This window comes from Neofelis nebulosa, chromosome 6 (assembly GCF_028018385.1).
Source record: "Neofelis nebulosa isolate mNeoNeb1 chromosome 6, mNeoNeb1.pri, whole genome shotgun sequence".
In the NCBI taxonomy this organism is placed as follows: domain Eukaryota; kingdom Metazoa; phylum Chordata; class Mammalia; order Carnivora; family Felidae; genus Neofelis; species Neofelis nebulosa.
Window position 1 is genome coordinate 118,198,194 of NC_080787.1, and position 26,944 is coordinate 118,225,137.

Genomic DNA, 26,944 nt, shown 5'->3' on the forward strand with positions numbered 1-26,944 from the left:
CGCTGTGCCTCCCCCACTCCCCCCGGCTCGCGTTCTCCGCCTTCTTTGCAGTGTCCAGAGATGCTCCGTCGCAGACCCGGGACCCCTTAGGCGCCTCTTCCCGTCCCTCTGCCAAATCGCAACGCCTGTACTTTTCCAGCTCCCTCTTTCCCTCTTGAAATTGAAAGTTATTGAGGTCGCTCAGGGTTGTTGCTCCAGCAGTTTCCTTCCCCGCCCCCGAGCTCCCCCCGCCCCCCGCAGCCATCCCCCTCTTCCCCCTCCCTCGTCCCGTCCTTCCCTCCCTCCCTCCCTCCACCACTGGAGCGGCTCCTACTCGCGAACAGCAGAAGCAGCTCGGGGTCTCTCCGCCGCCCCTTGGCCATGGCCGCGGTGCCGACGGCGCCCGCTCCCCTAGGATCCCCGGGCCCCCGCCGTTGCCGCCGCAGCCACCGCAACCTCTGAGCCCAGTGGGCCGCCGCCGCCGCCGCCGCCGCCGCCCCCCGCCCGCCCGGATCCCACCCGCCGCCGCCGCTCACCATGCTACCTGCGGCCGTCCCGGCGAGGCCGCTCGCTGCTCGTGGAACCTTCGCTCGCGGTGTTGACAGCCACCGTTGCGGAGCCGCCGGGGTCCAGGGCTCGGACAATTTGAAAGTACAATAGTTGGTGTCCCTGCACCCGACCCGCTTCGTTTGCCATCCCAGCACGCCTATCGGATCTGCGGGGAGAAGTTGTCCGCTGCTTGCGTTCTCCCTCTCTGTACGCCCAACACCTACCTATATTTCTAAAACATTTAATATAATTAACGGAAGAAAAAGGAGAAAAGGAAGGGAAACATTACTGGGTTACTATGCACTTGCGACTGATTTCTTGGTTTTTTATCATTTTGAACTTTATGGAATACATCGGCAGCCAGAACGCCTCCCGGGGAAGGCGGCAGCGAAGAAGTAAGTTCAGTGTTTTTTGTTTTTGTTGTTTTTTACGCGTTTGCTCCCTCCCGCTGCTTTCACCTGTCGGGTCTTCTAGCCTGTCCAGAGTCAGCTCCCAGCTGCAGCGGTCCTCCCGCCCAGCACCCCACGCCTCCGGGAGAAGGCGGTAGTCCAGGCTCCAGTATTGACGGCGTCTCTCACGGCTTCTCGCTACGCGCCCCTGTCTTCCTCCGCATCCTCGCGGGTGCCAAAGCGGGCGGACCGGGCGCTAACGTGGCTCCCGCCCCCTCGTGACTTAAAGTTCGCGGAAAAGTTCTGTCTTTCGTTAGACTAGCTCTAGGTATTTGTGCTTTCCTTCCGTGACTCGGGCGGGGGCCCGAAGCCCCAAGCATCCTAGACGCCCGACCTGCGAGTTGCCCCTGGCCACTGAATAAGCGCCGGGGGAGGCGCGGCCGCGGCGCCCGCTCACCTCACGCAGACGCCTCGGACAGGGAGAACTAGCTCGGGTTGCGAAGAGCTCGCGGGGCCGGCCTGGGAGCCAGCGAGCAAGCGCCTGCGCGGCCGCTATGCGCAACCGCGCACGGAGAGACCAGAAAGGCACGCGGGATGCTCGGGGTTCGCGTGTCTGCGCGCTTGCTGAGCCATTCGCGATTCCACTCCGCCGGCGGGGTGGAGGGTGGGGGGGTGAGTAGGCACTGCGGAACCCGCCGCTGGGAGCCAGAGGTGCAGGGTTTCCAGTTACGATCTTGCCCGTCACGCGTGAGCGCTTTTACCGTCTCAGGCTCTTTCAAGGGTCCCCTGGGGCAGACGGGGCCAGTGAGGGTGGGGTTCCCCCCAAAGACTTAGGCTCGCCTCCTAGCTGCCCCTTATCCTGACTCCTGTTCCTTGGACGGTTATTTTGTGAAGGCGTCTTAAAACAGTGCTCTGGCTTGAATTAAACAGGTATCCCCAGGGCACCCTCAACACGGGCTGGTCTGTCTGAAAGGTGGCGTCTTCCAGAAACTAGGAGACAGGCGCGAGAATGGCACGTCTCCCTGCGCCCGGGTAGCCTGGGTAGCCCGGCGCGCTGGCGTCTGTGCCGCCGTGGGGAGTCTGTTCGCAAATAGCAGGGCCGGGGGCGACCCTGGCTCCAGCGTGGGGGGGCGCTGGTAGGGTCAGGGAGGGAGAAACCTTCCCGGAGCTCGCCGGGGGCAGAGAGCGGCGCTACTGCGGTGGCCCCTCGGACCTCCGCCGCGGGGGAGCCAGTGACGCTTGGCTGCAACGCGTCCGGCGCGCGGACCCTTCTCGGAGCGCCGACCCGCGAAGCGTCTCGCGGCGGGCGCGGGCGCAGCGCAGAGGACACAGCACAGGCTTGTGTGAGATGGAGATTTAGTAATCGCTTCTCTGCGCTGTCTCTGCCCTGCCCCTGGACGTGAGGGTCCCCTGAAAGCTCCCTTTGTGCCACTCGCCTCGGGCAGACAAGGTCTGATTCACCTGAAAATTGCCTTTAAAAAACGTAGCTGGGCCCAAGCGCCAGGGGATCCGGCTCGGTCTCACCCGCCTCTGAGATCGCGTAGCAAGGGGCAGGAGGGCCCAAGCTAAACATGTCAGGGCACCCGATTTATTATTCTTGGCCTCTGAATGGTTTGTGTTCTTCGTAACTCCTCCATCCACCCTTTCAGTCAAGACGTGCGGCCGCCTCACAGAAGGAACGGCCTGGGGCTCGAGCCTTGCCCTTGCGCCCTGGTGGTCCCTGCCTCCTTTCCTCCTCGGGATGGGGCAATCTCGTCTCTGGTCGGTTGGGAGACGGATGCCGGGCCTAAAGGCAGCCTCTTGCTTTACACTGCTCTTACCCACTACTTCCATCACCCCACCAAGGACCCCAGGGGCAGGAGCTGCACAAATTCTGGGGCGGGACAGGGTCCCGAGCGTCAGTGCAGAGGTGCCTCTGATTGCTGTTTAAGGACCCCTGTTAATGAAGGAAGACACAGGGGGAAAAAACTGGCCATCCATTCGTTCCTACCTCTCCCAGCTGACCCTCCCACCTGCCCCCCCCCCCCCAGGACAACTGTGCGGGAAGCTGCCCTGTGATGCAGCCCCAAAGCTGCGGAGAGCAAGGGATGACGCACCTCTAGGCTCATACTAGGCAGAAATCACAGAGTCAAAGGGGGAACTGCTTTCCGACTTGCCTTAACCATCTCAAGGCCAAGTCAGAGGCGCCCTCTGGTTGTGTAGCGGGGATGAGAGAAGGAGTGGGTGGCATTGGGTTGAAATTCCAATTATTCTGTGGGAGTGGTGCTGGGAGAGAGCTCCCATAACAAGGGACGCTCCTTGCTTCTTAGCCCTGGAGTCGGCCTTGGCGGCTGGGTTTGCTGGTGCAACGCTGGGAGAGGGGCGACCCCTTGCGTCCTCTGAGGAGACAGACGAGGCTCCTGGCAGGTGCAGTATGATTTTTTTGGAGAATCTGGAAGGAGTGGAGGGTAAGGAGAGATCTTTGTTAAATGTCCATTGAAACTCAAGGCCAAATTGCGTGTACATGTACTCGTTTCTTTGGAAATTTGGGAAGGAAATGTGTAAAACTTTTTTCTTCAATTACGGTCTAGGGGAAAAACTTTTACGAAAGATAAGGTAGTAGTCAAAGGTATTTTAGGAAAAATATAAAAAAGTGGTCCTTACTATTTTTCCTAAGAGACAGCTAATGTGAACATTTAAGAGTATCCTTTTTGGCCTGTAGTTAAATAGCTTCACTTTTCTACACTTTTAAAATCTTAACTAAGGATACAAGAGATAGAAAATTAAGGTGTAAGAACTGTTTTTTCAAAGTTTTTTAAGTGATCTCTTGAATGTTTTAGTAGAAAAGTTTCTTGCCAAAAAAAAAAAAAAAGACATTTGTTTGCAGTGTTAAGTATTGTGAAGTGTAAGGGACCATGGTTAATCCTCAGATGTAGCAGATGAAGTCACGTTAGTATTCTCCTGTTTTCCTGACACAACTGCTGTACCATTTGTCTGTACTTTGTGAAAACTAGTGATCTTTAAACATGAATTGTGTACTTTAAAAATATATGTGGAGTTATGGGTGCAACAGATACACAATAACCTTTTTTTTAAATCTATTTGGATTCATATACAGCTTCTAGAGATGACTAACTTTAATTTATTTAAGATAAGAATGAAATGCAACTCTTACTTAAAACTCCCCAACCAGCAATGTTTTCAAAGGCAAGGCTTGGCTTTAAGTACAGTGCTAAATCAAGAACCCAAATCCAGTTCTTAACTCATTTCCAGCTCAGCCTTTGCAACTTAGTACAGTCAGCTTCTGAGTTTCAGATTATATGCTAATAAAATTAAAGGTCATATTTACCATAATGATAATAACCACAATACCTTACTGGCACATTGAACTTTCACTTGAATTATTCATTCAGACCCCTAAGTAGTAATGTGAAGTGCGGGCATTAATATTCCCATTTTACAGAGAAAGAATCTGAAAAACAGACTAAGTAATTTATACAAAGCCATACAACTAGTAGGTAGAATTTGTCTCCTGCTAGTTACACTACCTGCTGATCCATGTCAGAGAGAAAATGTCAGTTATGTTAAGTAATACATCTGATGGTCTCCAGACCATCATTTATCCACTTTGAGGAATAAGCTGTTCTGGTTGACTGAAGATTTTTGGACTGATACTTACATTAGCAACCAACGTCAAAAAATTAATTATTTAGTAATAACAGTAATAACGTATACTAGTAGTGAAGCTTGCTAAATATAATAACATTATTTGGTTATTTAGAAGACATTGTAGGATCATATTATTCCAGAAGATTATTGTTAGAAACATCATTTGCCTTTGTAGTATACATCTATTAATTGGATTTTAATTGTCTGGATTCTAGGTACACACAAGTTGTGAAAAGCCATTGCGTGCATAATAATTACAAAGCTTCCATTGCACAATCTGCGAAACTTCCAAAAATATTTCATAAATATATCTGAAATAAAGGAGTAAGAATACAGGACAAATAATTTTAATGGTAAAAAAATAAAAGCCATCTTATTAGAATACTCTGGTCATTGTTCATGACATTGTTTTGGATGTGGAGCCATTCTTTGGGATTCTGATACACTCTTGGTAATTACACTGCTAATTCTAGTAAATAACAACTTATAGGATAGAAAAAATATTTCATTCTACTTTGCATTTGTAGTATTAATTTTGAATGGAAACATGTTTTGGATATTGGCTACAATGCGTTTTCCTATCTGTCTACCTTTGTTACCAGTCTACTTTGTTTTTGAGAGAAACATTGTTTAATAGATGGGAGACATGAGTAAAATTTGCTGGAGAAAATATATTCTGCAACCTATCATGTGATATCTATGAATCAAAGCAACAAATTTAAACTCGTAGGCAGTAATGGCAGTATCTAAAGACACTCAAAAGACATTTATTTTTGTAAATTCTGATATAGTCACTATTATACTATCAGAGTTATTTCTTAAAATATCTTTTTGTTAACTATTTTAATTCCTTGTTTATTACTTTAATAGAAGGATTTTACTTAGAACATTAAGAATGATTATTTTTTAAATAATGTGTTTTTAATCCCGAGCTATTCCATGAAAAGTAATTAAGAATGTAAGAATGAGTGTGAAATTGACTTAATATAATTTCATTGTTCCTCTAAGCATGAAATATGAACAGTATTCCAACTTATAAGTAGAAAAATTTTGCTAAATCATTTCTCCACTAAATATTTTACACATAATTTAATATTCTACAAATTAGGTCCCCAGAAAGCAATGAATGGAAATTAAAACATGTACTTACATTTGATTTTCAAGTTATTATGGGGAAACCATACATGCCACGATACTGCAAAACAAATTTATTAGTCATTTGATCATTTTAGACTATTTCAATCTGGACAGAGATCTCTAGATTGCTACTAAATATCTAAAAATATTTTCCCATTAATATTTTAATGCAGTCATTCTTTTAAATTCTATGTATATACTGTGTACAGTTGTCAGAACCTTAAATGGAATTAAAGACCAAATGGTCCCTTTGAAATTATAAGAATGAAGTGTCAAAAAAATAAAACTATTCTACATATAGTTATTTCTTAAATCATCTTTTCCTGCTTTATCTCCATCTAAATGTTTCATTTTGGATGTTGTCCTAACCTTTCTTCCTATTTTCCCACTGTCCACTCATCCCACCTCCCAAAAATCCTTTTCCAAGTAGTGAATTCTTGAAATGCCATCAGAGTGGGTATTATATTTCATGAAATGTAAGATTCAACTTTGGTTACCATTAGGAAAACATCATTCAGTTCTGAGAGCATGGTAAGGATCATGCAAGACAGTGTGTTGAAATTACATGTTTTACTTGGTTAGAGCTATTTCTTCTCTGAACAGTGCATTTTACATTGGCATGCTTTTGAGAATGATCATTTGAAAAGTGTTGCATCATAAATTATATAGACTTTTTTAGCTTGCTTTTTGATTTTGAGGGAAAATGTGGATTGCTTTCTTAATTGTGGATTTTTTTCTTCAGGTTTAAAATGATTGGATTATCTTAAATTTACCATCTGTTGGACAACCTAGTAAGTTTGAAATGCTTTGCAAAACATGAAGTGTGAAATGTACATCTGTAAAATTTACTGCCCATTTTTTCTATTTATTTAATCCCACCCATCAGATATTTCCATTCAGGAATATACTAGCATTCTGCTTAAAGTACTGACCCAGCAATACCAAAAAGAATGGAATGTTCCATTCTCAAGGATTGTGGGGGTGCTGAGAATGTTTAATGTCCAAGTGCCATTGAGTACCATGAAATCCCATTTTCTGCTCCAAAGACTTTGCAACAATATGAAACTTTTGAGCAAAATACCTACATTTTCACATTTGAAAAGTTTAAATAATTTCAAAAATTCATTTTAAAAATACAGTTACAGGTGCCTCTTATCTGATAAGAGCATTTCCACTTTCTTTGTTATCTTGGCAAAGGACCTAGTTGCCATCGGCTGTCACTAAAATTCTTCTGGAAGTTTTATAGAGAAAATTCAGTGGTACTACAGAGTATGATTGCCCAGTTAAATATGTATTTAATAGCTTTTAGCTGTCGTTAAGCCTTATGCAAAAATCTAGTCCAGTCTTCGAAACACTACCTGATTGGCATTCCATCTGACATTTAAGAATTTGATGAATAGCAAGCATCATAAATTCATGGTAGAGACTGGGACCTAAGATGCAAATGAGGGAGGGGCGCCTGGGTGGCTCAGTCAGTTGAGCCTCTGGCTTCGGCTCAGGTCATGATCTCGCAGTTTGTGAGTTCGAGCCCTGTGTGGAACCTGCTTCAGAGTCTGTGTCTCCCTCACTCTCTGCCCCTACCCCATTCATGCTTTGCCTCCTTCTCTGTCAGGAATAAAAAAACGTTAAAAAAAAAATTTTTTTTAAGATGCCAATGTGGGAGAATCCCCAGGGTGTGGTGGAGAAAAGTAGACTGGGAAGTAGAACTGGGTTCTAGATCCAGCATAGCTACTAATATTTGGACGACCCAGGCAAGTCCCTTCACCACACTAGGTTGTAAGTCCTCATCTGTGAAATAGGGTGGTTGATTGAAAATTTGTAAGTGATTCCTACAGTCTCTTCAACTTACCATCTTTTGGCTTGAGAACGTAAATCAGGCTAGGGAGTTAAACAGTTCTTCTAAACTTAGTTGTCCTTTTCAACTAAGTTTAGTGGATGAAGATTGAGAATGCAAACAACTATAAGTATTCATTTATTATAAGGAAATGCATATAAAGATTCATTTGTAAGTACCTTATCAAAGTACAGACTGAATTAATTATGATATTTCTCATTCTTCACAATTTCTAGTGCCCCAAAACTGTAGCCATAGCACCAGTCAGCATACTCAGTCTTCAGCAGGCCTATCTTGTCCTTGAGTCTTGGGGTGCCTGGGGAGCTGGTTTGGAATGCACTAGAGAGATCCTGCAGAGCTCCCCTACCATGGCAGGCTTTCAGAAGTGGCCTGTGCTGGAATGGAAGAAGCAATTACAGTGGCCCAGGTTTAAGATAATAAGGCCCTGTGTTATGATAGTGACTGATTGAGCAAGGGTGTGTATACAGCACATATTTTCTATTGATTGAATGTATAGGTCTTGGCAACTAATTGGATATGAAGGGAAAAGACATGGACACATTTGGCAGTAAACTTTGTAGTATAAGGACTCAGAATCGGATGAATGGAAAAGTCATGGAGATAAACAAAAAGATGGGAAAGTGAGAGAAGCAGACTGAGTAGGAAACTTATTTTTCTTTTGAGCTATCTTTTGTTTGAGGGCCAGTAGAGCATCCAGTAGCTCAGAATCAAAGTTTCAGAGTGTCAGGGCTGAAGATAAGTATTTTGCAGTCACATAAAGGAGATAGTTGAATGCATGAAATAAAATCTAGTGGTGCCGTATTTATTATTAAAAGGGTTTGCATAGCTGACACTGAGACTCACTCTTATTGGTAGTATCAAAATAAGATTAAGGTACTTTCTGTATTTTAAAGAATCTAATATATCATTCTTAGCTGCAGCTTCTCATTTTTATAAGAGAATGGTCACTGAGCTGCATTTTTAAAAATTATTTTAGAAAGAGAACACAAGTTAGGGAGAGGGGCGGAGGGAGAGAATCTTAAGCAGGCTCCATATTCAGCGTGAAGCTAGACTTGGGACTAGATCCCACAACCCTGGGATCATGACCTGAGCTGAAATCAAGAGTCAGATGCTCCACCGACTGAGCCACCCTGGTGCCCGTGAACTGCAATTTTAAGTTGCCAAATCATGCAACTGGACATCATACTTGGAAATCTTATCACCTGTGGAACTGTCTTACCTAGCCACAGATCACAGGAGACTTAAGAAACTTTATGATAATGAAAGATATGTTCCCATAAGGTGTAAAAAATGCTTTTTAAAAAATCATTCCATTGGGATCTCCTCATAACAGCATCTCCTCATAACAGTGGCCTTCTCATTTCAAGCAGATTTCTCTCCAAAGTGTGCTCTCTTATAATCAGTGGTTCTGAGGATGGGGCGGAACTTAAAGGAGCCGAGTCCCTCTGGACAGTGTGTGGATTCCCTCTGCAACATCTCTTCTGTGTAGTTACTCAGCCCTAGTAACAGCTAGGACCCCACCCTCTTTCTCCTCCTATTCAATTTTGACCTTCTATATCAGAAACAGGTAGTGTTTTCCAGTGTGTCTATTCTTCTAGTTCTCTTCTGAGCACTTGGCTTGGGCATAGGATTCAATTAAGTTATGTTAAAACATCTTTCTAAAATGAATACACAATAATGCAATGCACTATATTCACTCCTAAAAACTGTCCTCAGAAAACTAGCTGGTAAGCATATTTATAATTATACCCCAATACAAAGCACATTCCTGAAAGCAAGTGGTAAAGCAGCCCCCATTTTATAACCACATAATACAAACCACCACCACACAATATAAAATAACAGAATTTGTGAGATGCTTATTTTAGAACACTGTTTTTTTAACATATGCTTGATAAGTTGGTAAGAAAAAGAGCAGCTATTTTCTCATTGTTATGTTCTTTTCTAATTCAAAAGGACGTCACAGGTATGAACACAGTCATCTTGATAAAGGCTTTCACAGAAGGAAAGGCGTATTGGTCACATTTTACTGATACGAAAGAGACAAAAATGTCACACCAAAGTGAGTGTAAATGCCTTGTGGCAAACTAGTTTCGTAGTCCTCAGACCACTGTTATATTCATATATTTGTTATTTTACTATACATTTATACTTATTAACATGAGTGTTGAGATACTGATTATTATCTACATAGCTGCCATGTTTTGAGGCACCTGAGTGGTTCAGTTGGTTAAGCTTTCGGCTCTTGACATTGGCTCAGGTCATGATCTCATGGTTTATGGGTTGGAGCCCTGCGTCGGGATCTGTGCTGACAGTGTGGAGCCTGCTTAAGATTGTCATTCTCTCCCTCTCTTTTTGCCCCTCCACAGCTCACTCTCTCTGTCTCTCTCTCTCTCTCTCTCTCAAAATAAATAAACTTAAAAAAAAAATAGCTGCCATGTTTTAATCACCTGTGAGTGCCAGATCCTGTACTTGATGTTTTTGCAAATGTTATCTCATTTAGTGTTCACACTTACCCTGTAAGGAAGGTACCAATAGTCTCATGTTAGTTGCCTAACAGCACTCAACAAAAATGTGGTGGACCTGGGATTTCAGCCCAGGTTTGGCTCCAAAGCCCATGTCCTTCCCTGATTTCTTCACATCTCCTCGACTCCTGGGATTATTACTTGGGCGGTAATAGGTGTATTTTCTCAAACCTCAGCTCACCTTTTCTTTCCCTTACTCTCTCTTTGCTCATTTTTTTTTCTTCCTCCTTTAATAAACCACAGCTGCTTCCCCAACATTTACTATAGAGGTCATTTCTGGTGTTTTAGTACTTTCTTCCACTTCTCTTTCTTTATTTCTACCCCTTTGCTCCCTTTCCTTAAATTTGCCCTACTGATGGTTTTTAAAAATAAAAAGTTGTTGATTTTTTCATTAGAAGCAATAGAGTAGCGCATCTTATATGAAATACTTTGAAATTATTCTTCTCATGTACCGTGTGCATATCCAGGAGAAGATTAACTTAGGCATGAGGATGTGGGAAAGTCTATAATTTTGCAGTTAAATATCAAAAACCTTTTATGTAATTTACACCCACAATAGATATTTCACTGGCTAGTTTTTGTTTTCCAGAAAAGTTATCTTTACGGTGTTTCATAAAATCTGCTATTTATATTACTTTTACCATGAGTATTAACAGTAACCTCCACTCCAAATTCTTGCTTTATGGGCCTTGGTACAGTGGTTTTCAACCCTGATTTCAAATTAGAATCACCTGGGGAATCTTTAAAACAAAACAAAACAAAAAACTAATGCCAGACTCCACCCTGGGCCAAATGAAGCAATCTCTGGGGATGGGCCTGGACATCTGTATTTTCAAAAGTAGCCCTGGTGATTCTAATTTGCACCCAAGACTGAGAACTACTGTTGAAACCTTAATTCAAGAGTAACTATTACAGGGGCACCTGGGTGGCTTAGGTTGGTTAAGCTTCCCGACTCCTGATCGTGGCTCAGCTCATGATCTCATGGTTCGTGGGTTCGAGCCCTGAGTCGGTCTCTGTGCTGACCCTGCAGAGTCTGCTTGGGATATATTCTCTCTCTCTCTCTCTCTCTCTCTCTCTCTCTCTCTCTCTCTCTCTCTCTCTCTCCCTTCCCCACTCTCAGGCTCTCTCTCTCAAAAATAAATAAGTAAACATTTAAAAACAAGAATAACTATTACAGCCAAGCAGCTGTTAAAAACAATGCCAGTTTCATGGGGGTCAGACAGAAAAATGCACTTGTGTGAGGTGTGGCAAGAGATGAGATATATGTCCTCTGAGCAGGTAGTAGTTTAAAATATAAAGTAGTCTGATAGCCCCATATTGTTTATCAATAGAGTATTGTTAATTAAACCTGTGGCACTGACCAGAACACACCAGACTATCTGACAGAGAATTGTTTCAGCTGAAGAGTCTAAGAAAAGAGAGCAAAGTGCACACAGTAGGACACGATAGTGTGTTTAACACTGACTTCGCAGGGCAAGAACATTGCTGCTGGGCGACGTGCACCCAGAGGAGAGCCTGCTTGCTGCTGAACTCCTCCGTGGGTGAGTGAGGCAGTAAATGGATAGACGATGGGGTATCAGCCATACCAAAATTTTTTTTTCAAAGCTTCTTAATAATAAACAACTGTTTTCATGTCTTACCAAGTGATTGGTAATGTGCCCTCGAGCCCTTTTTGTTTTTAGAACACACGTAATGGTTAGAAAACTGCCTAAAAGAAATAAACATTCCTTTCTTTTATAGTTTCAACAATTGCTGACTAACTTTAGATTGACTACTGTTGGTGAGTAAAATTACTATAAATAGCGTACTTTAACTCCATGTTAATGGGTTAAGTTTTGTGGTAGGTTGTTTACTTATGAACTTACTGCTTTTTACTTCTGTACTAATGTGCTCTTCTGTGGGTGGTTATCTTCATTACATCTCATCTATTATTCTTTTCCAGTCAATGAAGGATTTTCAAACCTTGTCATAAACCAGGGAAATCTCCATGTAAAAGTGAAGTGGAAGTCTGGGCTTCCTGTCAGACTTAATTCGGCTTGTTAAGGGGGCTCCTTGGGAGAATTTGGGTTCTAGTGAGTCACCAGGCCAAATCCCAATAACCACAATTGCCAAAAGTAATTAGACTGAGGAAAGCCAGACTTCTTGGGAGGAGGGTCATCACAGCACACTTGAGCCATTGCTCCGTGGTCAGACCTAGTTACTTGTCCCTAAGGATTGGGAGCAATCATGAGTTACAGAGAGCAGGAAATCCACCAGAAAACAGTGCTTTTCCACCACTTTTTTTTTTCTTCAATAGATTATTCACCCTAAGCATGCAAGAGATGAAACTGTGCCCGTGGCATACACGGTATAAACTGCAGTTCATGTCACCATCAACTTGACAACCACTTTGTCTGCCTGCAGGGGTGCATTTGCACACACAAGGAGCTCCTGCTGCTCTGCAAGTACTCTCCTTCCCATCCTCGGTAGATGAGAAGAACCTAAAAAGCTTACTCTGAGGCTTTGTAGAAGAGGTGTCTGGTTAGGATGGGAAGGGAAGAGATCCTTGTAAACATCCTGAGTTCAATTTAGATATAATATTACTGAAGTAACATTTGGAAATAAGAAAATCATAGTACATTTCCAGGACAGGGGTTCTAAAACCTCCAGAGCTAGGAAAGGGCCAAGAGTGCACTTACGATTTCTTGTACTGAAAAGAATACCACTTAGAAACATGATGCCATAGTAGCTAAGGAGAAGTTATCAATAAGTTGTGCTCTAATTTTAAACTTGTAATATGTTAGAAGTTAGAAGATTGCTAAACATTTCTGTAGGAAAATATTCACGTAACACAAAGATATCTGTGCTTAATAACCTAAGTGAAAGTTCACCTTTGAAATTATTGGCAATTGCCTCAAACATCCAAAAAGGATACTCTGTCACTCTATGTGATGGATCTTTAATTGTACAAAGACACAGAGTTCCCACTGTTCACTGTCCTTAAATGGGGGGAAGTTTCACATTCTTTTATGATTCAAGAATAATTTCAGATTATTTCAATACTTGTGTGACTTTGGATCACTAGCTCTTTTTGTTTAAACATGTGGCTGGGAGATATTGCTTACTTTAAATCCGTAGAAAGGCAGGCAGTCAGATTCTTTTTCTGGCCAGCATTCTCTGGCAAGTGGCAATGCCCAGGTAACATTTGGCAAGTAAACCTTGGCCTCATGCACTGTGCACCTTGAAGAGATGCAATGACCTCTAGACAATATGATATTACCAATTTGGTAGCACTGTATATTTGATTTTCTTTGGTCTTGAATTTGACTATGAGATAATCTAAGAATAGAAAATTTTAATTTTTGGAAATTTAGCAGCAGAACTGTGACCTCTATTTACTTGTGTCACTACCTTTGGATGGCATGTCATTTCTGCCATGAAATACAAAAGATAGAGACAAATGCTGCTTGTCCACAAGCTATATGAGCACATACTGAGCTGCTGAGTATTTGTTTCTTACAAAATTCAGTCTTGTCTTTCTAATTTATGACCAATTTGTTGACCTAAGTCCAAAAGGGCCTTCATTACTATTTGGTAACAAGAAACCCCACAGGTGGCATCTTTAGCCACCCTGACCTCTATTCACCCACTCACTTCATGCCATCCTCAGAATAACTCTTGAGGTATCTCTTAGCCTCTTCCATAAAGAGGAGGCAGTCTCTCTTTCCTATAGCACATTTCTGAGACATCCACCCAGCTTTCCAGTTCTATCCAGGGCTTGATGTAGACCCAAGCTTTTAACATAGATCAGTGGGATTTCCTAGGAAGCCAGTTAGACTTACAGGATCTTGTCGATGCATACTTGGCCCTGGTATCAATAATCAATAGCATGTGCCATTCTACCCACTACTGAGGTTCCAGGGCCCAGCCCTGATTCATATCTGTTTTCAGACTTGTGAGCATTATGAGCCCATACGTCAAGGTTTAATTTCTGACAAATCAAAGGACAGTTCCAGGAAAAGAAATTCCCAACCATTTCAGGCTACCACTGCCATTTTCAGCATCCATGTGCACATCTCACTGAAATTCCGGAAATTCATTAAAAACTGCCTCTGAACTTAATATATTATCCATACTATAAATGGAGAATGTACAATCCCAGAAACCTTTATGTAATAATTTTTAACCAAATTACTAAATTAATAGGCTGAGGGGCAAAAGTACTATTGTTCTTCAGGTAAGAACACATTTTAAATGAAAATTGGCAGGATTTTCCAACGTAGGATATTTTCTCTACCCTACCCTAGCCCCAAATCACTTCCTCAAACACTCTTAAAATTCTAAACCACTACGAAGATGAGTTGAACAGTCTTAATTTTAGAATCTTCCAAAGAAAAAACAAACATACAGACAGCCGAGTTAATTTATAAAACACTGCTGCATTTATCTTGGCAGATTTCAGTTCTCTCCTGTCTAACTCTTGCATGCTAACTCACACTCAGCAATTCATGGAACCAACAAGTCATTTCTATGTATTAAGCACATTGGGAACCATTGCACAGAATAAGTCTGGTGCTTCTTCTCACTTCTTGTACAAGTTTCTCTTCTCCTATACAATTCATTTACTGGGTCTCTGAAACCTAAATAATCCCTTTACTTTAAACCTGAAGCAAATGGAGAGTCATTTTTACAAGAGCAATAAATGAAAGTGGCTGTTGAGATACTTTACTTGAATTGGTCTGCACACTGAAGTACCTTTTTGTTAATACAAACCCTTCATATTCTAGCAAGCAGCTCCCTGAAATTCTAGGGCTGCTTAAAATTATACGACCAGAGACCAGGAATCTCCCCTCCCCCACCAGTTCCCTGCTCCTGGGAGTATGCCAGCAATTTTGCAGGATTCATTCTGACAACTGTTCTGGTGTAAATATTTAGAGAAATCCTTTCCATTAGAGATTAAACAAAGTGTAAGTAACTGCTCCTAAATGATAGATCTTATTAATGTTTGGAACAGCAGGCCTTATGCTATCTGATGCACAGATTCCAATACACTGGAAAAGACTAAGGGAAAAAGAATCAAGACAGGAATTACATGTAACTGTATGTAATGTGAACTGAAAAATATTGTCTTAAGTTGCTGTTGTAGAGACATGGTTTAATTTGCACAGAATGTAGGAGAAATGAGTTAATTTAAATTGAAAAGAATAAAAGTTTGCTACTGGTGTTTTAATGGTTTATAAAAGATGGGGGGGGCGGTAATTACAGATCTCTTTATCAGCAGGTTCAAATGCAGTTCTTAGCTATTTCTCCCTTTCCCTCCAAAACAAAGTAATAATAGATCTGAGATCCTATCTGATATAACCTCTGGTTTATATATTGTTAAAGATTATTAAAAGGGATAACAGCTGGGCTCTAGTGCTTATACAAATACCACTTGTTAAAATAGGGTGGTACCCTACCTCGGGGTAGAAGCACACTCATGTTCCACTTCTGTGCCTTCCTGTTTGCATGGCATTTGGAAGTATTTATTATGTGCTAAGGGATAACACAGCTAAGTAATTTAAAGCATCAGAGCCTTCACTGACTGAATTTAAAACTAATTCTACACTATTGATGATTACTATCATACTTGACTAGAAAAGGTATACATCCTGTAGACTAGTTATTGTTTCTCCTTGCCTTTGATGATTTAAGGCCTCCACTATAATCTAAAAACCTTTAATTTTAATTCATTTCCTTCACTGGTATCACTATCTAAGATTTCTCATTAATATACTCAGTTTGCCTTCTTTATAGGAGTAGGATTTTTTTAAATGCTTATTTAATGTTTATTTATTTTGAGGGAAAGAGAGACAGAGTGTGAGAGAGGGAGGGGCAGAGGGAGAGGAAGACACAGAATCTGAAGCAGGCTCCAGGCTCTGACCTGTCAGCACAGAGCCCAACACGGGGCTCAAACTCACGAATGGAACTGTGAGATCATGACCTGAGCCAAAGTTGGACGCTTAACCGGCTGAGTCACCCAGGAGCCCTGGATTTTTTCCCCCCTGTGGAAAAGCACTATGATGCTATGTAAATAAAAAGATGTAAAATAAAAAGATGCTATGTAAATAATGTTAAAATATCTGCAGTGGGGTTTTACTTTTCCTTGTTTTGCTTCAATCATGTCATAACAATCATTCACTGCTGAGTCTTTAGTTGAATGCCACTTGAATCCTACATTCATCCAAATTTAGCAGAGAAATTAATAAAAAGATACATACTTTTTAATTTTTTTAAATGTTTATTTATTTTTGAAAGAGAGACAGCACGAGTCAGGGAGGGGCAGAGAGAGAGGGAGATACAGAATCTGAAGCAGGCTCCAGGATCTGAACTGTCAGCACAGAGCCCTATGTGGGGCTCGAACTCACAAGCCATGAGATCATGACCTGAGCCGAAGTCAGACGCTCAACCAACTGAGCCACCCAGGCACCCCAATAAAAAGATATTTAAGGGAGAAGAAATGGAAACTTCATAACCTTCATTGCAGAAAAATAACATCTTTCTAATTGCCGTTTTTAGACCTAGATATTCTTGAGTTTGGACTATAGTTCAAGAAATCCCAGATCAGGGGGCAGGTAGATTGTTTTCTAATAATATTCTGCTGTATAATTTAGAGAAAACATTTATTTAGTCTACGATTCCATTGCACACACTATAAAATGAGACTCATAATCTTTCACTTATCTGAAAGCAGGAGATGTAATGTGAACTGCAAAATATTTCCTCCAACAGGAAAATCAAAGAACTCTGCCTTTTCCTTCTTGTAGCATGCTGTTCCCTTAGGTAGATAGTTGTCTGTCACAATTTCAGTATGGACTTAGGGCTTCAATTCAAAGGCATGAGTTTCTCCTCATACTTTCATGGAGTTTTTTAGACCATAAGTTTTTAAAGCTAACCAGTGAAAAAGAAATTCTATTGGGGAAAAAAATAAGAGGAAAAATTGAGATTAAACTTAGTCCTCATTGAAACAGCATAAATTCATTCATTCAACAGCAATTTATTAAACATTTAGGATGTTCTGACATTACAAAAGTGAGCAAAGCACACATACAACCTGCCTTTGTGGCATGTCACAGTGGTTAAGGAAAGAAAATATAAAACTCGAATTAAACATTATTCAGCTGAAGATAAATCAGAGCTGTTAGACACTCTTTCCAAGCTGTATAGCATTTCTTCTTAAGGCTTGTTTAAACAGAATTGGAAATTAATGAGATCATTCATAAATGAGCCAACGCACATTCAGATTTTTCTCTGAGAAATAAGGGTACCAGATAGCATGTGAAGAGTGAGGACGAAGCAGGAAGGTGGAAGGAAGATCAACTGAAAACACTGGAATTTATTGGGCCTCCCAGTATTATCTTGTCTGAAAATTTATGACCAATGAATAAGAGCCATCGTTTAGCATGACATTTGTGACAATCATAGGAAGTATGCTATGCGTACTGTAAACGCAGTTGGCATTGTTAGGTAAAGCTTGTAATGGAGTGGCATAGTTTAGCTGAGCAAATTTCCATTTTCGGCACATTGACTAATTTCTATAGTTGAACTTTCCCACTAGTTCCCTAACTGGAATTACTCTTACCAAACAAATATTAAAATATTGTATGTTTAAAAATAGTGCATTTTTGTCCATCTCACAGAGGCATTTTTCAAACCTTTTATGGTAACCCCTTGACCACTACATGGAACGTATAATCTGATCTGCTTAAAGCACCAGTTTGGTAAACTCATATCAACATGTTATTTGGATTTCTTATGTAAGTCTGCAGATGACCTTTCCTAACATCAATTGATAGCTTTAAAGATGTTAGTTGCCAGAATTCAGAGCCTTGAAAATAGCATGATCCAATTCTTTTCTGTGTGTTATTGCTAACTTGTGAAAGCTTTTGAGTAAAGAAAGGTAAATATCCAGGTGTTTTTATATGTATTATCTCTTATAAACCTCACAACAATCTCACGATATAGTTTATTTTATAAGTGAAGAAACTGAGGCTCAAAACCATTAAGGAACTGACCAAAGTGACAGCCAACACTGGTACAAGTAAGAGTATACCCAGATCTTCTGACTTAAAGCACAGCTTTCCCGTTACACTCTGCTTTTCATCAAGAAGAGAAAGCCAGAGAAGTGTTAAATGGAGAGTTCTCTCTACAGCTGAGATGGTACCACAAATGGCTACTCAGACAAGAAATGAACTTGAGAGAGAGTAAATTGCGTGGTCAGCAGTGGTTGCTTGAGGAGAGCAATGAGAAGGCTTTAAGTTGTTTTTAAAGCAGGGGCCTGATAAGATCAGAACTATTGTTCTTAAAAGATCACTCCAGGGGCGCCTGGGTGGCTCAGTGGGTTAAGCATCCAACTTTGGTTCAGGTCATGATCTCACAGTTCATGAGTTCAAGCCCCGCGTGGGGGCTCTGTGCTGACAGCTCAGAGCTGGGAGCCTGCTTCAGACTCTGTGTCTCCCTCTCTCTCTGCCCTTCCCCTGCTCGCACACTGTCTCTGTCTCCGTCTCTCTCTCAAATGTAAATACAAATTTTTTAAATATATATATATATATATATATATATATATATATATCACTCTAATTGCTAAATGGTAGCAGTAGTGGTGGTGGGAAATGGAAACATATGAGCTGTCTTGGTTAAGGATATAGAATCCATAGGGAAGAGTGTGTAGAGATGGGGTTCCTAGACTCCTGGCTTTAGCAACTGGATTGGTGCCATTTCAATAGAAAATACTAGAGAAGGAGCACATGTGGATTTGATATACAGCATGTTTCCATAGGTAGGAAGATTTCGGGAAGCAGTATATGCAGCATAATCCCCTCATATTACTTAAGAAGAAAAAGAGAGTCCAGAGAAGTAAGTCAGCTGGCTGAAGTCACTTTGTAGTGGACCAGGGAGTAGAAACAACTCCTGTGGCTTGCTGTTCTGTAACACAAAATGACACACAGAGTTCCAAGGCTGGCCTTCCAAAGAAGTGTTCTGTGGATCTTCTGGCAATCTGATTCTTATTTGTATAATTAATGGTAATTTCAAAGAGAATTATCTGCTCGCTGGATCAACACTTATTTCACAATCTCTTTATTTCTGTACTCCATGAGATCCAAATCTAAAAAGTTACTATAACCTGTTGCCTTAGTCTAACATGACTCATGATGGGGCACAATTTAAAACAACAAACAAATTACACATACTATCATCAAATATAGCTGTCAATTTTCTCATCAAATGTATTCTTATTCTCTTCTTGGGAATGGTTAGATTCAAATCTGGCCCTGAGTTGGTAGAGTATCATTTATGCCCACTATTAACTATAACATATCAATATAATTTTGTACAGCTTATAAACATTGTCTTATTTGACTTTTTCAATACCCTTGTGAAATGGGCAGAGCAGGGTTTTACCATTCTCATTCTACAGATGAAACTCAAAAGATGTTAAGTGATTTGTATAGTATCACAAAGCTAGTAAATTTGAGCAGAACTCAATCTCAAATTTCCAATAGGGGCATATTTGTTTTGTTTTACAACAAGTCCACAGCCTTTCCTGCATGGCCACGATCCCCATTTATCTTCTGTGAAGTTCCTCCTATTAGTATGATGTCTTTGGATTTCACAATAATGGCATATAAATTGGGGAAAATCTTTTTCACAAATTAGATTATTCTTAATGGCTGACAAGGTGAATTGGTGGATCATTAAGGTTCTTTCCCTTTAAGTACTCATGTGTGAGCCCATCCAGGGGGAAAGAGATGCTGTGGGGAAAGACTGCTAAATAAGCTATTTTAAAGACTGACCAACAATGCTTTCAAATCTAAAAATAAAACTCTAAGCCCATGGCTCACCTAATAGCCTTTATAAACTAAAAGAAACTAAAAGTAGAGACTCTTTGTAATATACAGTTGTCCCTCCTTATCTGCAGGGGACACATCAAGACTCCCCGGTGGATGCTTGAAACCAGGAATAGTACTAAACCCTATATATACTGGTTTTTTCCTACACATACAGACTTATGATAAAGTTTAATTTCTGAATTAGGCACAGCAAGAAATTAACAATAACAACTAATAATAGAACAATATTAGAACAATTAGAACATCATACTGTAATAAAAGTTATGTAAATGTGCTCTCTCTCTCTCTCTCTCTCTCTCTCTCAAAATGTCTTATTGTACTCTACTCCCCTTCTTCTTGTGATGCTGTGAGATGACCAAATGCCTACGTGATGAGATGAAGTGAGGCGAATGACATAAGCATCAGGCTACTACTGACCTTCTGACTCTGTGTCAGAAGAAGGATCATCTGCTCCCAAAACATGGTTTCCACAGACAACTGAAACAGTGGACAGCAAAACCGTGGATAAGGGGGGGCTACTGTAATACTCTGTGAAATGGTTTTTTAAAAAAGACCGTTTCCATTTTGTTATTCACTGTCTATAATTAGTATTTTTGTTAGATATAGAGTAATGAATTTGGATTCTGAAATTAGCTCCCTCTAAAAGTTGATTAGCGTGCCTTCTCATGATAGTGTACAATCCAACATGCCTGGTGGAGATAGGATGCAAAGTGAGCCAGGTTGTATCTCTTTTTTGTAAAAAAAAGATTTTGGCTCTGTAGTCTCAATGTAGAGTGATTATTTCTAATGGACCACAGGAAAATGTGTCTTATCCAGTGAGGAAGGTGGAAAATCAGAGGAATTTTGGTGTCTTTGCTCCTACTCTGGGCAGTGTTCATGACTAACTTTCTAGTCTCCACAGTGACTACTCACCAGCACTGAATATCAGGGAATGATCTCAAACTCTGGAAAATGTGATCGGATATTGATGCCATAAGAAACTAAGGTTAACTCCAGCATTTTAGCTGTCTGGCTTTGGAAAACTCTTGGCTTTCATACCTAAATTCATGCATGCTCAGGTGTGATGGCTGAAATGCTGTATTAGAAGAATCTCCTCAACTTTGTTTTCTGAACTCCTAGAACACATGAATTTTTTTTCTTCTTTTTTAATATTTTCATTTATTTTTGAGACAGAGAGAGACAGAGCATGAGCAGGGGAGGGGCAGAGAGAGAAGGAGACATAGAATCCGAAGCAGGCTCCAGGCTCTGAGCTGTCAGCACAGAGCCTGACGCGGGGCTCGAACTCACGGACTGTGAGATCATGACCTGAGCCGAAATCGGACAATCAACCGACTGAGCCACCCAGGCGCCCCAACACATGAATTTTTCGTCAGATTCCATAACTTTTCAAATCCATGACGGTTCTTTGTTTATCTTCACGTAAACTCCTTAGCCTCTTATTCATCTCCTCATGTTTGGTCTTAATTTTTTCTCCCTTTAGTTCTCTCCATAAATTTTACATTTTAGTGAAATCAAAAAACCTCTGAAGAGTGCCACTAAGGCTAGGGGATCCTTCCTTGTGAAGTCACCAAAATTTCCTAAGTCTCAGTTCTTGATTTGGGGGAGGGGATTATTTTTTATAAAATGAAGGGGTTTATTTGTTCTTTATGGTTTATTATGAGCCCATTTATATGCCTAGTCCTGGGCTATGAGTTTGGGATACAAAGCAACAATAAGACAAGTCCAATCCCCTAGGACCTCAATATAATCATTTGTACTTTTCTCCTTCCTTCAGTCACTTGTCCTTCTAGTTTGATATTTCTTTTTCCTTTTATCACCATTAATTACATCATTTTGTTCCTGATCTCCCCAGTTAGAAACCCCCAAATCAATATTATTCTTTCGCTTACCCATTTATAGATTTTTTTTCATTTACCCATGTAAAATTGATTGTTAAATCCTGTCAACCTTGCCCATTCTTCTTTGGAAATAATTTTAAAATCCTGCCCTCTTTTTTCCATTTTCCCATTAATGCTATTCTAATTTAGCTAATAGCAGTGCCAGGTAAGAATATAATATCTTAATAACTCAACTTTTAGTGTCTCCTCCTCAGAAATTATTCTCTTTGTCATCAGAGTATTTGCTTAAAACAAATTAAATCATGTCACTGATTTGTCTATAAACGGTTCCCTCAAGTTATATATAAGATTAAATTGAAACCCCTAGCCAGTTTCCTCATGTTTCTCAAAATCCAGCCTGGATGTCAGGTTTCCCAAGTAGGTGGTTCCAGATGGTTAGTTGTCTCCTTTCTGCCAACGACTTGTACATAATATTTACCACCCTGGCTGTACTTTGTTTATGGTCTCTCACTGTACTTCAGACTCCTAGGTCTTATCCACCTTTCCATCCAAAACACCAATCTTTGTTTGACAAACAATCTTAAGGAAAAAGGAGAAAATGTGTTGGGTGTGTTCTGTGGTACCAGAACTTCCTGAAAGACAGGCAGGTTAATGGGGAGAGGCTTTAAGATGTTCAATGTGTAGAGATGCTGTAAAATAAATATATTGGCTGCCCCCAAATATCATAAGATTTGTTTTACTAGACGTAATTAAATGGACTGTTCTGGGGAAGCTGTTTGAACTAAATCCCTCTAAACTTTCAAAGGTTTCTGATTCTGTCAGCTAGAAGCTAATTAATTATGTGGACCACAGTGTTCTCATCTGAAAGTTAAGAGGGAAGGAAGAACTGTAAAATCCTCTTAAATTCCCCAGTTATATTCACCATTCTCCCAAATCTTCTTTATGTGTTCATACATAACACTCTTGCTCATAACATTCTCTTCCCCCCTTCCCATTTGTCTAAGGTCTTCTTTTCCTTCAAGTCTCATAACTATTCCGAACTGCAGGCTGGCACCTTCAGATACCTCAACCATCAGTAATTGTTCTTGCCTTGTAATTTCTGTTGCACTAAGTTTCTGGTATGTATATGTATGGGCCTTAAAATATGAAAAGACTGTTATACTAACTATATCTTAGGCTTCTTGAGTTAGAGACCATGTTTTGTCTTCAGTCCTAGAAGAGTAATCACTGAATAAGTACTTATTTGTGAAAACAGCAGTGATGTGATACTAGAAGTATCTGTATCACCGGTGTTGCATTCACCTGGGGTGCTGCATATAGATGCAACTACCCGGGCTCACCTTTTCATTCCTGAATCAGAATCTTTTGGAATGAAGTCTATGCATTCACATTATTAAAAAGTACCTCAGCTCAATTTTACACACGGTACAGTCTTAGAACTTAACTGGCATAGACCTTCAGGATCTCTACACCATTCTGATATCATTTCTGTGGTATACCTTACCTCTTTCCGCCTGTTTAAGCAGGCCCTTGTTTTCAGTGGGTTGCTAGAGTCCCAGAGAACTTGTTGCCCAGAATGTTGTGTGAGACTACCATATCTGATACTCATTAAAAGCCGTGTCTGTGGTCCTTAAAAAGTAGCCCCTTCCTGTGACTGTTAATGAGTTCCAGGCTCCCTGAGTTTCCCCAAATCACCTGTGTTAGAAAGAAGCATCAGCATTCTGCCCTCTCTCCAATTTTCTTACTTGAAGGGTTTTGAGAGAGTCAGTATTGAGTAAAGCTTCACAGCTGTCTTGAGTAAGAGCGGAACTAGTACAAGGTTATAGTTAGTACTTCTTGGGTAAAACGAAATGCTTTCTACATACTGACTTGTAATGAGTGCCTATAAGAGTGCTAGGTGCTTACATGGGATCTCACTTAATTCAAATAGAAATTCCCCTGTTACAGATGAGAAATCCTAGGTTCAAAAAGCTTACTCAACTTTTGTCTAAATAACCAGGCTGTGAACTCCTTGACACAGATTATTGGTTTTATTCAACTTTGGATGCTCACTAACTAGAAGCATGTAGATGTTGGACAGTTTAATTGTCAAAATGAGTAGCTGGATGAAGAGATCAATTTTGGTTATTCAGCTAGTAAATGTCAGAACTGTGTATGAACCCAAAGCCAGTTCTCTACCTCCCAGTCCCTGTGCTGCTCTGGAAAGTGTGCAGGCCCATATCTGAATGAGGTAGTGATGCAGTGAACCATGCACAAAATGTATCATATGCACAAAGGTGGATATCTAGCACCTTCTGTTCTGCCAGCAATTTTGTGAATCTACGAGAAAAAACCGCTTATTTTTTCTGCTCAGGATTTTAGATGTGACCCATAAAGCTGGATTTGTTTAATGATATGCCCTCTATTTGCACATCTTCTTGTGCCTGTTAAAATACCACAAGTCTTTCGCCTGCTGTTTGCTTACACTAAGACTTCAGCCATCAGATATGCTGCTCTAGCATGCTATGTGGCAAGAAGATCCAAGTTTATTCAGAATATAACAAAGTAGAGTTTGTTTTTAGCACAAACTGAAGTTTGTTTCTTTCAAGAATGCAAACTTAGTAGTTATGGAATCACACCCATGCCGATTCATTACCATTAAACTATCACATTTTCTGTTTATGTTGATTTCTAATTAATTCTCTACGTTAAAAAAAAAAAAAAAAAAGGAATGGAACTCTCAGCCAGACCAGAGTACATAATGATTCCCACTGTTGGATGAACACTGTTGGATCTGTCTCATGAAAAAATGCTGTTATTACCACCCACTAACTCATCAACAGGTCCTGGCTCTCTACAGAATCTGGGTCTCCCTTACCCCTATCCACTCCCTCTTGTCCTCTATTCACCTCCACTTGGGAACATGGCCACTTGGAAAAGGGGAAGCTTTCCCTTCCTTAGCAACAGCTGGAGATGCTGATTCAGTACCTTACATTTTACACCCGTAGCAGGGTGCATTAACCTTAAGATAGATTTTCTACTTGTGGTCAAGAAAAAAACACTATTTTTGGTTCTACAAATACTTTCTGTTGCAGTGTCAACAGCAGAATCAACTATAGTTATCTGGTAGGTCACAGGAAAACTAATATGGCTTTCACTACTTTTGAAGAATGAACTTGGGAATTAACCCACAGATTATTAATTTATTTAACAGAAAAAAGAACAGAATATAGAGATTCTAAAAGAAATATTATATTAGAAGTGAAAATTATAATGCTGTTGCTCTAAATTACCTAAACTTTGTCAATATGCATCACTAATGGCAAGAATTCAGAAAAATGCAGAAAAGAGTATATGCAAGATTACAAAATATTTTATTTTTTATTCTGTTTATTTGTTCTTATGATATATTATGAATTCCATAATTTCCTGTGTATTTTTACCACCACCTCTATAATAAAAAAGAATGACTCCACTCCAATAAAAAAGAATGAAAATGTAAAACCCCAAAGCAAACTCAAATTATTGCTAGAGAAAGATAGGAGAAACAAAGAAGAAATGAAATGTTTCCAAGAGCAAAGAACATGTAAATTGATGTACATTCTCTTCAAAGATAAGAATCAGAGTGTAAATCTCTATCTTGTAGCTAGTTAGAACATTCTCCTCTAATATAAAAATTGGTAAGACAACATGTTTCCAAGGAACACAAGTTGCTGGTTCCATTTTATGATCCATAAAATTAACAAAAATTAAAGTAAATAACTATGTCAGGCAAAATGTGTTCTTTCCTTTCCTTCTGATATTCACTTAGCAACGCAGAGTCTAAATACACTTGGTATATAATCCCAGGTATTTACATTGGCCCACACGGTTCTTTAGGATCTGGCTCTACCCTCCTTCTTTAACCTCATCGCATACCACTGCTGCAACCTCATTGGTTCCCCTTGTGCTGTTCCTTATGCCTGGTTCTTTCTCATGGACTTAACATCTTTGCACGTGCTGGTGATCCACCTGGGATATCTTCCCTCCCTCAGGTTTTCATAGTTTACTTCTTCTCATTCTCTAGGTCCCAGCTCAACAGTGACGTTTTAAAACGTGCCTTTCCTGACCGCTATATGTAAAGTAGTTCCCCAGAGTTATTCCCTGTTTTGTTCACCTGTTTATTTCACTCACACCATCCATCACAATCTTTAAGCATCTAATTGTGTACTTGCTTACTAACTGATTAACATCATAAAATCAGGAACTAGATGTCTTCACTCCTACATTTCCTATATCATGTGTACTGTTAGGCACATAGTAAGTTGTAAGAAATCTGTGTTGAAAACCTTAATCACGGTCTTCACAATGTACAGATAATGCAGCCCCTTTCATCTGCCTTTAGTTTCTAGTCCTAATTCTGTAGACTGTGGATGGACAAAGCCCAGCCATTGGCCACCAAGTTGGCATCTAGCTACCAAATATTCATCATAGCTTAGATTTCAGGAATTCTATATCTGCCATCATTTGCTAGCCATTTTCTTAATATTTTGAGCTGGCTTCATTTTAGTGGAAAGTCTAGCTAATTGCTGTTTAATGTTAGGTCTGTGTTATTACTGTGGTTTTATTTTAAAGTATTTATAGAATATAAATATTAGACTCCCTTCAGGAAATTATTATTCAGTAAGAGAAAGAGAAAGATTTTCCAAGTTCTCAAAGAAATAGTTTCCATTAAAAACAGTATTTTTCCCCACATAATAATGGTGGAGCCCTAACTGGGCTTTATTCAGCAGCTGGTGAATACATTCCTCTCTGAGACTTTAGGAATTTTGTGAACCCATTGGTGTGGGTACAAACTTTCAGAGTGTTCAAGGTTGATTCACTGGGACAAAAGATGTGACAGACTCTATTATCCTAACTACTTCAGGTCAATTAATGTCTGTGCTATTGACTTTAGTTAAAAACTATATAGAGTGTGTGCACATCATGCGTCTAATTACATATACAATATATACACATATGTACACACCATCTGATGGTACACAGTATTTCAGAAATATCAAAATCTATTGTGTTTGTGTATATAAACATATGGCTTTCTCAACAAATTACTAGTCAGAAATAATATTGGAGGACTATGACAGACCTATATTGATCCAGTTATCATCACTTGAGAATGTAAAGGAGTATTGTGTAC

At 40.3% G+C, this 26,944-nt stretch overlaps 1 protein-coding gene across 2 annotated transcripts in view; it reads left to right on the forward strand.

Moving 5' to 3' along the window:
* Window positions 1-293: 293 nt before the first annotated feature.
* RSPO3 (R-spondin 3) overlaps window positions 294-26,944 on the forward strand; it is an 87,815-nt gene continuing 61,164 nt past the window's right edge. Inside the window, exon 1 of one of the 2 annotated variants that reach the window (XM_058735184.1) lies at window positions 294-923. In XM_058735184.1, the coding sequence (XP_058591167.1) occupies window positions 827-923 (97 nt within the window). In that variant the 5' untranslated portion in view covers window positions 294-826. The remainder of the gene's footprint in view (window positions 924-26,944) is intronic. The other variant, XM_058735186.1, reaches the window with a different exon arrangement.